The sequence below is a fragment of the Eucyclogobius newberryi genome, unplaced genomic scaffold (assembly GCF_026437365.1).
Source record: "Eucyclogobius newberryi isolate DKJ021-1_F unplaced genomic scaffold, fEucNew1.0.hap1 SCAF_6, whole genome shotgun sequence".
In the NCBI taxonomy this organism is placed as follows: Eukaryota; Metazoa; Chordata; class Actinopteri; order Gobiiformes; family Gobiidae; genus Eucyclogobius; species Eucyclogobius newberryi.
In genome coordinates, this window is record NW_027316278.1 from 1,845,351 (window position 1) to 1,858,335 (window position 12,985).

The 12,985-nt window shown below is 53.1% G+C and overlaps 1 protein-coding gene across 1 annotated transcript in view; it reads right to left on the reverse strand.

The window, feature by feature from the left end:
• Nucleotides 1–12,985, reverse strand: part of hira (histone cell cycle regulator a) — a 45,274-nt gene that overhangs the window by 11,816 nt on the left and 20,473 nt on the right. Inside the window, exons 19-23 of the mRNA XM_072432827.1 lie at nucleotides 11,227–11,285; nucleotides 9,865–9,970; nucleotides 9,681–9,803; nucleotides 8,058–8,221; nucleotides 7,902–7,990 (exon numbers count right to left, since the gene is read on the reverse strand). Coding sequence (XP_072288928.1) covers nucleotides 7,902–7,990; nucleotides 8,058–8,221; nucleotides 9,681–9,803; nucleotides 9,865–9,970; nucleotides 11,227–11,285 — 541 coding nt within the window. The remainder of the gene's footprint in view (nucleotides 1–7,901; nucleotides 7,991–8,057; nucleotides 8,222–9,680; nucleotides 9,804–9,864; nucleotides 9,971–11,226; nucleotides 11,286–12,985) is intronic.

The window sequence follows — 12,985 nt, forward strand, 5'->3', positions numbered from 1 at the left end:
CTCTCTCTCTCTATGGCACAGGGTACTCCAGACTCTCTCTCTCTAGGGCACACGGTACTCCAGACTCTCTCTCTCTATGGCACAGGGTACTCCAGACTCTCTCTCTCTCTAGGGCACACGGCACTCCAGACTCTCTCTCTCTAGGGCACACGGTACCCCAGACTCTCTCTCTCTATGGCACATGGTACTCCAGACTCTCTCTCTCTAGGGCACATGGTACTCCAGACTCTCTCTCTCTAGGGCACACGGTACTCCAGACTCTCTCTCTCTAGGGCACACGGTACCCCAGACTCTCTCTCTCTAGGGCACACGGTACTCCAGACTCTCTCTCTAGGGCACATGATACTCCAGACTTTCTCTCTCTAGGGCACATGGTACTCCAGACTCTCTCTCTAGGGCACATGGTACTCCAGACTCTCTCTCTAGGGCACATGGTACTCCAGACTCTCTCTCTCTAGGGCACATGGTACTCCAGACTCTCTCTCTCTAGGGCACATGGTACTCCAGACTCTCTCTCTAGGGCACACGGTACTCCAGACTCTCTCTCTCTAGGGCACATGGTACTCCAGACTCTCTCTCTAGGGCACACGGTACTCCAGACTCTCTCTCTCTAGGGCACACGGTACTCCAGACTCTCTCTCTAGGGCACACGGTACTCCAGACTCTCTCTCTCTAGGGCACACGGTACTCCAGACTCTCTCTCTCTAGGGCACATGGTACTCCAGACTCTCTCTCTCTAGGGCACATGGTACTCCAGACTCTCTCTCTAGGGCACACGGTACTCCAGACTCTCTCTCTCTAGGGCACATGGTACTCAAGACTCTCTCTCTAGGGCACATGGTACTCCAGACTCTCTCTCTCTAGGGCACACGGTACTCCAGACTCTCTCTCTAGGGCACACGGTACTCCAGACTCTCTCTCTAGGGCACACGGTACTCCAGACTCTCTCTCTCTAGGGCACACGGTACTCCAGACTCTCTCTCTCTAGGGCGCATGGTACTCCAGACTCTCTCTCTCTAGGGCGCATGGTACTCCAGACTCTCTCTCTAGGGCACATGGTACTCCAGACTCTCTCTCTATGGCACATGGTACTCCAGACTCTCTCTCTAGGGCACACGGTACTCCAGACTCTCTCTCTCTAGGGCGCATGGTACTCCAGACTCTCTCTCTAGGGCACATGGTACTCCAGACTCTCTCTCTCTAGGGCGCATGGTACTCCAGACTCTCTCTCTAGGGCACACGGTACTCCAGACTCTCTCTCTAGGGCACACGGTACTCCAGACTCTCTCTCTAGGGCACACGGTACTCCAGACTCTCTCTCTAGGGCACACGGTACTCCAGACTCTCTCTCTAGGGCACACGGTACTCCAGACTCTCTCTCTCTAGGGCACATGGTACTCCAGACTCTCTCTCTAGGGCACACGGTACTCCAGACTCTTTCTCTCTAGGGCACATGGTACTCAAGACTCTCTCTCTAGGGCACATGGTACTCCAGACTCTCTCTCTCTCTCTCTAGGGCACATAGTACTCCAGACTCTCTCTCTCTCTAGGGCACATGGTACTCCAGACTCTCTCTCTCTCTAGGGCACATGGTACTCCAGACTCTCTCTCTCTCTAGGGCACACGGTACTCCAGACTCTCTCTCTCTATGGCACAGGGTACTCCAGACTCTCTCTCTCTATGGCACAGGGTACTCCAGACTCTCTCTCTCTAGGGCACACGGTACTCCAGACTCTCTCTCTCTATGGCACAGGGTACTCCAGACTCTCTCTCTCTCTAGGGCACATGGTACCCCAGACTCTCTCTCTCTATGGCACATGGTACTCCAGACTCTCTCTCTCTCTATGGCACATGGTACTCCAGACTCTCTCTCTCTAGGGCACACGGTACTCCAGACTCTCTCTCTCTAGGGCACACGGTACTCCAGACTCTCTCTCTCTATGGCACAGGGTACTCCAGACTCTCTCTCTCTAGGGCACAGGGTACTCCAGACTCTCTCTCTCTAGGGCACACGGTACTCCAGACTCTCTCTCTCTATGGCACAGGGTACTCCAGACTCTCTCTCTCTCTAGGGCACACGGCACTCCAGACTCTCTCTCTCTAGGGCACACGGTACCCCAGACTCTCTCTCTCTATGGCACATGGTACTCCAGACTCTCTCTCTCTAGGGCACATGGTACTCCAGACTCTCTCTCTCTAGGGCACACGGTACTCCAGACTCTCTCTCTCTAGGGCACACGGTACCCCAGACTCTCTCTCTCTAGGGCACATGGTACTCCAGACTCTCTCTCTAGGGCACACGGTACTCCAGACTTTCTCTCTCTATGGCACAGGGTACTCCAGACTCTCTCTCTCTCTAGGGCACACGGCACTCCAGACTCTCTCTCTCTAGGGCACACGGTACCCCAGACTCTCTCTCTCTATGGCACATGGTACTCCAGACTCTCTCTCTCTAGGGCACATGGTACTCCAGACTCTCTCTCTCTAGGGCACACGGTACTCCAGACTCTCTCTCTCTAGGGCACACGGTACCCCAGACTCTCTCTCTCTAGGGCACATGGTACTCCAGACTCTCTCTCTAGGGCACACGGTACTCCAGACTCTCTCTCTAGGGCACATGATACTCCAGACTTTCTCTCTCTAGGGCACATGGTACTCCAGACTCTCTCTCTAGGGCACATGGTACTCCAGACTCTCTCTCTAGGGCACATGGTACTCCAGACTCTCTCTCTCTAGGGCACATGGTACTCCAGACTCTCTCTCTCTAGGGCACATGGTACTCCAGACTCTCTCTCTAGGGCACACGGTACTCCAGACTCTCTCTCTCTAGGGCACATGGTACTCCAGACTCTCTCTCTAGGGCACACGGTACTCCAGACTCTCTCTCTCTAGGGCACATGGTACTCCAGACTCTCTCTCTAGGGCACACGGTACTCCAGACTCTCTCTCTCTAGGGCACACGGTACTCCAGACTCTCTCTCTCTAGGGCACATGGTACTCCAGACTCTCTCTCTCTAGGGCACATGGTACTCCAGACTCTCTCTCTAGGGCACACGGTACTCCAGACTCTCTCTCTCTAGGGCACACGGTACTCAAGACTCTCTCTCTAGGGCACATGGTACTCCAGACTCTCTCTCTCTAGGGCACACGGTACTCCAGACTCTCTCTCTAGGGCACACGGTACTCCAGACTCTCTCTCTAGGGCACACGGTACTCCAGACTCTCTCTCTCTAGGGCACACGGTACTCCAGACTCTCTCTCTCTAGGGCGCACGGTACTCCAGACTCTCTCTCTCTAGGGCGCACGGTACTCCAGACTCTCTCTCTAGGGCACACGGTACTCCAGACTCTCTCTCTAGGGCACACGGTACTCCAGACTCTCTCTCTCTAGGGCGCATGGTACTCCAGACTCTCTCTCTAGGGCACATGGTACTCCAGACTCTCTCTCTCTAGGGCGCATGGTACTCCAGACTCTCTCTCTAGGGCACACGGTACTCCAGACTCTCTCTCTAGGGCACACGGTACTCCAGACTCTCTCTCTAGGGCACACGGTACTCCAGACTCTCTCTCTAGGGCACACGGTACTCCAGACTCTCTCTCTAGGGCACACGGTACTCCAGACTCTCTCTCTCTAGGGCACACGGTACTCCAGACTCTCTCTCTAGGGCACACGGTACTCCAGACTCTTTCTCTCTAGGGCACATGGTACTCAAGACTCTCTCTCTAGGGCACATGGTACTCCAGACTCTCTCTCTCTCTCTCTAGGGCACATGGTACTCCAGACTCTCTCTCTCTCTCTAGTGCACATGGTACTCCAGACTCTCTCTCTCGGGCACATGGTACTCCAGACTCTCTCTCTCTCTAGGGCACATGGTACTCCAGACTCTCTCTCTCTCTAGGGCACATGGTACTCCAGACTCTTTCTCTCTAGGGCACACGGTACTCCAGACTCTCTCTCTAGGGCACATGGTACTCCAGACTCTCTCTCTCGGGCACATGGTACTCCAGACTCTCTCTCTCTAGGGCACATGGTACTCCAGACTCTCTCTCTCTCGGGCACATGGTACTCCAGACTCTCTCTAGGGCACACGGTACTCCAGACTCTCTCTCTAGGGCACACGGTACTCCAGACTCTCTCTCTAGGGCGCATGGTACTCCAGACTCTCTCTAGGGCACATGGTACTCCAGACTCTCTCTCTAGGGCACATGGTACTCCAGACTCTCTCTCTCTCTAGGGCACATGGTACTCCAGACTCTCTCTCTCTCTAGGGCACATGGTACCCCAGACTCTCTCTCTCTCTAGGGCACATGGTACTCCAGACTCTCTCTCTCTAGGGCACACGGTACTCCAGACTCTCTCTCTCTAGGGCACATGGTACTCCAGACTCTCTCTCTCGGGCACATGGTACTCCAGACTCTCTCTCTAGGGCACACGGTACTCCAGACTCTCTCTCTAGGGCGCATGGTACTCCAGACTCTCTCTAGGGCACATGGTACTCCAGACTCTCTCTCTAGGGCACATAGTACTCCAGACTCTCTCTCTCTCTAGGGCACATGGTACTCCAGACTCTCTCTCTCTCTAGGGCACATGGTACTCCAGACTCTCTCTCTCTCTAGGGCACACGGTACTCCAGACTCTCTCTCTCTCTAGGGCACACGGTACTCCAGACTCTCTCTCTCTATGGCACAGGGTACTCCAGACTCTCTCTCTCTATGGCACAGGGTACTCCAGACTCTCTCTCTCTAGGGCACACGGTACTCCAGACTCTCTCTCTCTATGGCACAGGGTACTCCAGACTCTCTCTCTCTCTAGGGCACATGGTACCCCAGACTCTCTCTCTCTATGGCACATGGTACTCCAGACTCTCTCTCTCTCTATGGCACATGGTACTCCAGACTCTCTCTCTCTAGGGCACACGGTACTCCAGACTCTCTCTCTCTAGGGCACACGGTACTCCAGACTCTCTCTCTCTATGGCACAGGGTACTCCAGACTCTCTCTCTCTAGGGCACAGGGTACTCCAGACTCTCTCTCTCTAGGGCACACGGTACTCCAGACTCTCTCTCTCTATGGCACAGGGTACTCCAGACTCTCTCTCTCTCTAGGGCACACGGCACTCCAGACTCTCTCTCTCTAGGGCACATGGTACCCCAGACTCTCTCTCTCTATGGCACATGGTACTCCAGACTCTCTCTCTCTAGGGCACATGGTACTCCAGACTCTCTCTCTCTAGGGCACACGGTACTCCAGACTCTCTCTCTCTAGGGCACATGGTACCCCAGACTCTCTCTCTCTAGGGCACATGGTACTCCAGACTCTCTCTCTAGGGCACACGGTACTCCAGACTCTCTCTCTAGGGCACATGATACTCCAGACTTTCTCTCTCTAGGGCACATGGTACTCCAGACTCTCTCTCTAGGGCACATGGTACTCCAGACTCTCTCTCTAGGGCACATGGTACTCCAGACTCTCTCTCTCTAGGGCACATGGTACTCCAGACTCTCTCTCTCTAGGGCACATGGTACTCCAGACTCTCTCTCTAGGGCACACGGTACTCCAGACTCTCTCTCTCTAGGGCACATGGTACTCCAGACTCTCTCTCTAGGGCACACGGTACTCCAGACTCTCTCTCTCTAGGGCACATGGTACTCCAGACTCTCTCTCTAGGGCACACGGTACTCCAGACTCTCTCTCTCTAGGGCACACGGTACTCCAGACTCTCTCTCTCTAGGGCACATGGTACTCCAGACTCTCTCTCTCTAGGGCACATGGTACTCCAGACTCTCTCTCTAGGGCACACGGTACTCCAGACTCTCTCTCTCTAGGGCACATGGTACTCAAGACTCTCTCTCTAGGGCACATGGTACTCCAGACTCTCTCTCTCTAGGGCACACGGTACTCCAGACTCTCTCTCTAGGGCACACGGTACTCCAGACTCTCTCTCTAGGGCACACGGTACTCCAGACTCTCTCTCTCTAGGGCACACGGTACTCCAGACTCTCTCTCTCTAGGGCGCATGGTACTCCAGACTCTCTCTCTCTAGGGCGCATGGTACTCCAGACTCTCTCTCTAGGGCACACGGTACTCCAGACTCTCTCTCTAGGGCACACGGTACTCCAGACTCTCTCTCTCTAGGGCGCATGGTACTCCAGACTCTCTCTCTAGGGCACATGGTACTCCAGACTCTCTCTCTCTAGGGCGCATGGTACTCCAGACTCTCTCTCTAGGGCACACGGTACTCCAGACTCTCTCTCTAGGGCACACGGTACTCCAGACTCTCTCTCTAGGGCACACGGTACTCCAGACTCTCTCTCTAGGGCACACGGTACTCCAGACTCTCTCTCTGGGGCGCACGGTACTCCAGACTCTCTCTCTAGGGCACACGGTACTCCAGACTCTCTCTCTAGGGCACACGGTACTCCAGACTCTCTCTCTCTAGGGCACATGGTACTCCAGACTCTCTCTCTCTATGGCACAGGGTACTCCAGACTCTTTCTCTCTAGGGCACACGGTACTCCAGACTCTCTCTCTAGGGCACATGGTACTCCAGACTCTCTCTCTCTCTCTCTCTAGGGCACATGGTACTCCAGACTCTCTCTCTCTCTCTAGTGCACATGGTACTCCAGACTCTCTCTCTCTCTCTCTCGGGCACATGGTACTCCAGACTCTCTCTCTCTCTAGGGCACATGGTACTCCAGACTCTCTCTCTCTCTAGGGCACATGGTACTCCAGACTCTTTCTCTCTAGGGCACACGGTACTCCAGACTCTCTCTCTAGGGCACATGGTACTCCAGACTCTCTCTCTCGGGCACATGGTACTCCAGACTCTCTCTCTCTAGGGCACATGGTACTCCAGACTCTCTCTAGGGCACACGGTACTCCAGACTCTCTCTCTAGGGCACACGGTACTCCAGACTCTCTCTCTAGGGCACACGGTACTCCAGACTCTCTCTAGGGCACATGGTACTCCAGACTCTCTCTCTAGGGCACATGGTACTCCAGACTCTCTCTCTAGGGCACATGGTACTCCAGACTCTCTCTCTCTCTAGGGCACATGGTACTCCAGACTCTCTCTCTCTCTAGGGCACATGGTACCCCAGACTCTCTCTCTCTCTAGGGCACATGGTACTCCAGACTCTCTCTCTCTAGGGCACACGGTACTCCAGACTCTCTCTCTCTAGGGCACATGGTACTCCAGACTCTCTCTCTCGGGCACATGGTACTCCAGACTCTCTCTCTAGGGCACACGGTACTCCAGACTCTCTCTCTAGGGCGCATGGTACTCCAGACTCTCTCTAGGGCACATGGTACTCCAGACTCTCTCTCTAGGGCACATAGTACTCCAGACTCTCTCTCTCTCTAGGGCACATGGTACTCCAGACTCTCTCTCTCTCTAGGGCACATGGTACTCCAGACTCTCTCTCTCTCTAGGGCACACGGTACTCCAGACTCTCTCTCTCTATGGCACAGGGTACTCCAGACTCTCTCTCTCTAGGGCACACGGTACTCCAGACTCTCTCTCTCTATGGCACAGGGTACTCCAGACTCTCTCTCTCTCTAGGGCACATGGTACCCCAGACTCTCTCTCTCTATGGCACATGGTACTCCAGACTCTCTCTCTCTAGGGCACACGGTACTCCAGACTCTCTCTCTCTAGGGCACATGGTACCCCAGACTCTCTCTCTCTATGGCACATGGTACTCCAGACTCTCTCTCTCTAGGGCACATGGTACTCCAGACTCTCTCTCTCTAGGGCGCATGGTACTCCAGACTCTCTCTCTCTAGGGCGCATGGTACTCCAGACTCTCTCTCTCTAGGGCGCATGGTACTCCAGACTCTCTCTCTCGGGCACATGGTACTCCAGACTCTCTCTCTCTAGGGCGCATGGTACTCCAGACTCACCAGGGTGGACTGTTCCCATGACGACGTGGCCGACTTGTGCACTGGCCCCAGCAGCTCTTTACACAGCTCTCGCAGACGGAACTCGGAGCCTGCAGACAGTGTGTGATGGTCAGTGTGGCGAGAGTGGCTCCTGAGGACCAAAGAGCGAGTCTGTACCTTCGTTTACGAGGAAGCGAGCGTAGACGAGCAGCCAGTGTCTGTACTCTGAGGCCGACTGCAGCGCCAGTGCCGACGACAGCTGAGTCTCCAAGAACGCCAACGTCACGCCCTGCTGTAGGTGATGGGGCGTCGACGAGAGACGAGACGCCAGGCGCCCGGCGCTGTGGGAGAAGAGAAACGAGAAGCTTACCATCCGCCTATATCGCCCTGTGCACACTGGTCACACCCACATGTCAGTGCTTATTAAGAGGATCTTACGTTCCACATGTGAGTGTGATGCATCATGGGAAAGCTTAGGCCTTCTAGTTTCTGCAGATGTGCACATGTCACACTGTCAGGGCTTCAGAACTCACACTACAGAACCACAAACATACTAAAAACATCCTTTTTTTAGTCTCGCCTGAATATTGTCCATTTGTAAAGGTCCTAAAGACATATTTCATTGTGTTTATGCTGTTGTCATGACGACAACTGTGTAAAGTTTCAGATCTCAAGGAACAGAAGCATTTTGGTGCTTTGACCTTTTTCTATCAAAAAGTATATTCAACTGTTCCAAACTGTTTATTACAATTTTGGCTCCTTTATGATCATAAAACATACATTTTGATGTTTTGTAGAACCACTAATACTATTATAACTGTGTGCACTGTGGCTCTAGAGCTCCCCCTGTGGTCACGCGCACTGTGGCTCTAGAGCTCCCCCTGTGGTCACGCGCACTGTGGCTCTAGAGCTACCTCTGTGGTCACGCGCACTGTGGCTCTAGAGCTCCCCCTGTGGTCACGCGCACTGTGGCTCTAGAGCTACCTCTGTGGTCACGCGCACTGTGGCTCTAGAGCTCCCCCTGTGGTCACGCGCACTGTGGCTCTAGAGCTACCCCTGTGGTCACGCGCACTGTGGCTCTAGAGCTCCCCCTGTGGTCACGCGCACTGTGGCTCTAGAGCTACCCCTGTGGTCACGCGCACTGTGGCTCTAGAGCTCCACCTGTGGTCACGCGCACTGTGGCTCTAGAGCTACCTCTGTGGTCACGCGTACTGTGGCTCTAGAGCTCCCCCTGTGGTCACGCGCACTGTGGCTCTAGAGCTACCCCTGTGGTCACGCGCACTGTGGCTCTAGAGCTACCCCTGTGGTCACGCGCACTGTGGCTCTAGAGCTACCTCTGTGGTCACGCGCACTGTGGCTCTAGAGCTCCACCTGTGGTCACGCGCACTGTGGCTCTAGAGCTCCACCTGTGGTCACGCGCACTGTGGCTCTAGAGCTACCTCTGTGGTCACGCGCACTGTGGCTCTAGAGCTCCACCTGTGGTCACGCGCACTGTGGCTCTAGAGCTCCACCTGTGGTCACGCGCACTGTGGCTCTAGAGCTCCACCTGTGGTCACGCGCACTGTGGCTCTAGAGCTCCACCTGTGGTCACGCGCACTGTGGCTCTAGAGCTCCACCTGTGGTCACGCGCACTGTGGCTCTAGAGCTCCCCCTGTGGTCACGCGCACTGTGGCTCTAGAGCTCCCCCTGCAGCGCTCCTGTGAAAATACACTTCCAGAGAACAGACAAACGCTTTCTACAAAGACGGTCAATAAGGCCCAAATGTAAGGATGTGCAGAGGTTAAAGGTCACGAGTGGTACCTGAGGTGGCGCCCCTGCATGGTGGCCAGAGGTCCTGACGACACAGATGCATCATGGGAAGGCAGACAGCTCCTGAAGTCTGCACACTGCACCAGAGAGTCGGCTTTATCTGCGACCAGCGTCCTGAGAGAGAAAGAGAGTGAGCTAACGCTAAAGCTAACGCACACAGGGGGCGGGGCCTTACCATGTCTCCATGGTGACGCTGAAGCAGAAGGACTTCCCATTGGACAGAGAGATGACGGGGACTCCCTGCTGCGTCAGCATGGACTGGCTCACGGTCGTGTCTGCGCCTGGACCAGAACAAGCTCCCGTTAAAGCCACAGTGTGAAACCTTCTCCTGTGACCGCCCTGACCTTTAGAACCATCTGACCATCATGCCCTGACCTTTAGAACCATCTGACCATCATGCCCTGACCTTTAGAACCATCTGACCATCATGCCCTGACCTTTAGAACTATCTGACCATCATGCCCTGACCTTTAGAACTATCTGACCATCATGCCCTGACCTTTAGAACCATCTGACCATCATGCCCTGACCTTTAGAACCATCTGACCATCATGCCCTGACCTTTAGAACCATCTGACCATCATGCCCTGACCTTTAGAACTATCTGACCATCATGCCCTGACCTTTAGAACCATCTGACCATCATGCCCTGACCTTTAGAACCATCTGACCATCATGCCCTGACCTTTAGAACCATCTGACCATCATGCCCTGACCTTTAGAACTATCTGACCATCATGCCCTGACCTTTAGAACTATCTGACCATCATGCCCTGACCTTTAGAACTATCTGACCATCATGCCCTGACCTTTAGAACTATCTGATCATCATGCCCTGACCTTTATTTCAATGTTCCACGTCAAAGGGTTATTTTTCTTGGATCTTCAGGCTCCCTTCAGACTCAATGTTCATCAGTCTGAAGGTCCATCAGTCTGAGGGTCCATCAGTCTGAGGGTCCATCAACCTGAAGGTCCATCAGTCTGAAGGTCCATCAGTCTGAGGGTCCATCAGTCTGAAGGTCCTCATCAGTCTGAGGGTCCATCAGCCTGAAGGTCCATCAGTCTGAAGGTCCATCAGTCTGAGGGTCCATCAGTCTGAAGGTCCTCATCAGTCTGAAGGTCCATCAGTCTGAGGGTCCATCAGTCTGAAGGTCCTCATCAGTCTGAGGGTCCATCAGCCTGAAGGTCCATCAGTCTGAAGGTCCATCAGTCTGAGGGTCCATCAGTCTGAAGGTCCATCAGTCTGAAGGTCCATCAGTCTGAGGGTCCATCAGCCTGAAGGTCCATCAGTCTGAGGGTCCATCAGCCTGAAGGTCCATCAGTCTGAGGGTCCATCATCAGCCTGAAGGTCCATCAGCCTGAAGGTCCATCAGTCTGAAGGTCCATCAGCCTGAAGGTCCATCAGCCTGATGGTCCTCATCAGTCTGAGGGTCCTCATCAGTCTGAAGGTCCATCAGTCTGAGGGTCCTCATCAGTCTGAGGGTCCTCATCAGTCTGAAGGTCGTGGATTGGTCTTCTAAAAAGGTCACAGTTTTACCTGAGAGCAGCGGCAGAAGAGACTCGTTCTTCACCAGAGCCTTGGGTTTGAGCACATCCCTGTGAGAGACAGATGATGAACATGTGTGTGTGTGTCGTGTGTATTGTGTGTGTGTGTGTCGTGTGCATTGTGTGTGTGTGTATTGAGTGTGTGTCGTGTGTATTGTGTGTGTGTGTGTCGTGTGCATTGTGTGTGTGTGTATTGAGTGTGTGTCGTGTGTATTGTGTGTGTGTCGTGTGTATTGAGTGCGTGTGTGTGTCGTGTGTATTGTGTGTGTCGTGTGTATTGTGTGTGTGTGTATTGAGTGTGTGTCGTGTGTATTGTGTGTGTGTCGTGTGTATTGTGTGTGTCGTGTGTATTGTGTGTGTGTGTATTGAGTGTGTGTCGTGTGTATTGTGTGTGTGTCGTGTGTATTGAGTGTGTGTCGTGTGTATTGTGTGTGTGTCGTGTGTATTGTGTGTGTGTGTGTCGTGTGCATTGTGTGTGTGTGTATTGAGTGTGTGTCGTGTGTATTGTGTGTGTGTCGTGTGTATTGAGTGCGTGTGTGTGTCGTGTGTATTGTGTGTGTGTGTGTCGTGTGTATTGTGTGTGTGTGTGTATTGAGTGTGTGTCGTGTGTATTGTGTGTGTGTCGTGTGTATTGTGTGTGTGTCGTGTGTATTGTGTGTGTGTCGTGTGTGTCGTGTGTATTGTGTGTGTGTCGTGTGTATTGTGTGTGTGTCTTGTGTGTGTGTCGTGTGTATTGTGTGTGTGTCGTGTGTATTGTGTGTGTGTCGTGTGTATTGTGTGTGTGTCGTGTGTATTGTGTGTGTGTCGTGTGTATTGTGTGTGTGTCGTGTGTATTGTGTGTGTGTCTTGTGTGTGTGTCGTGTGTATTGTGTGTGTGTCGTGTGTATTGTGTGTGTGTATTGTGTGTGTGTCGTGTGTATTGTGTGTGTGTCGTGTGTATTGTGTGTGTGTCGTGTGTATTGTGTGTGTGTGTGTCGTGTGTGTCGTGTGTATTGTGTGTGTGTCTTGTGTGTGTGTCGTGTGTATTGTGTGTGTGTCGTGTGTATTGTGTGTGTGTCGTGTGTGTCGTGTGTATTGTGTGTGTGTCGTGTGTATTGTGTGTGTGTCTTGTGTGTGTGTCGTGTGTATTGTGTGTGTGTCGTGTGTATTGTGTGTGTGTCGTGTGTATTGTGTGTGTGTCGTGTGTATTGTGTGTGTGTGTGTCGTGTGCATTGTGTGTGTGTGTATTGAGTGTGTGTCGTGTGTATTGTGTGTGTGTCGTGTGTATTGAGTGCGTGTGTGTGTCGTGTGTATTGTGTGTGTCGTGTGTATTGTGTGTGTGTGTATTGAGTGTGTGTCGTGTGTATTGTGTGTGTGTCGTGTGTATTGAGTGTGTGTCGTGTGTATTGTGTGTGTGTCGTGTGTATTGTGTGTGTGTGTGTCGTGTGCATTGTGTGTGTGTGTATTGAGTGTGTGTCGTGTGTATTGTGTGTGTGTCGTGTGTATTGAGTGCGTGTGTGTGTCGTGTGTATTGTGTGTGTGTCGTGTGTATTGTGTGTGTGTGTATTGAGTGTGTGTCGTGTGTATTGTGTGTGTGTCGTGTGTATTGTGTGTGTGTCGTGTGTATTGTGTGTGTGTCGTGTGTGTCGTGTGTATTGTGTGTGTGTCGTGTGTATTGTGTGTGTGTCTTGTGTGTGTGTCGTGTGTATTGTGTGTGTGTCGTGTGTATTGTGTGTGTGTCGTGTGTATTGTGTGTGTGTCGTGTGTATTGT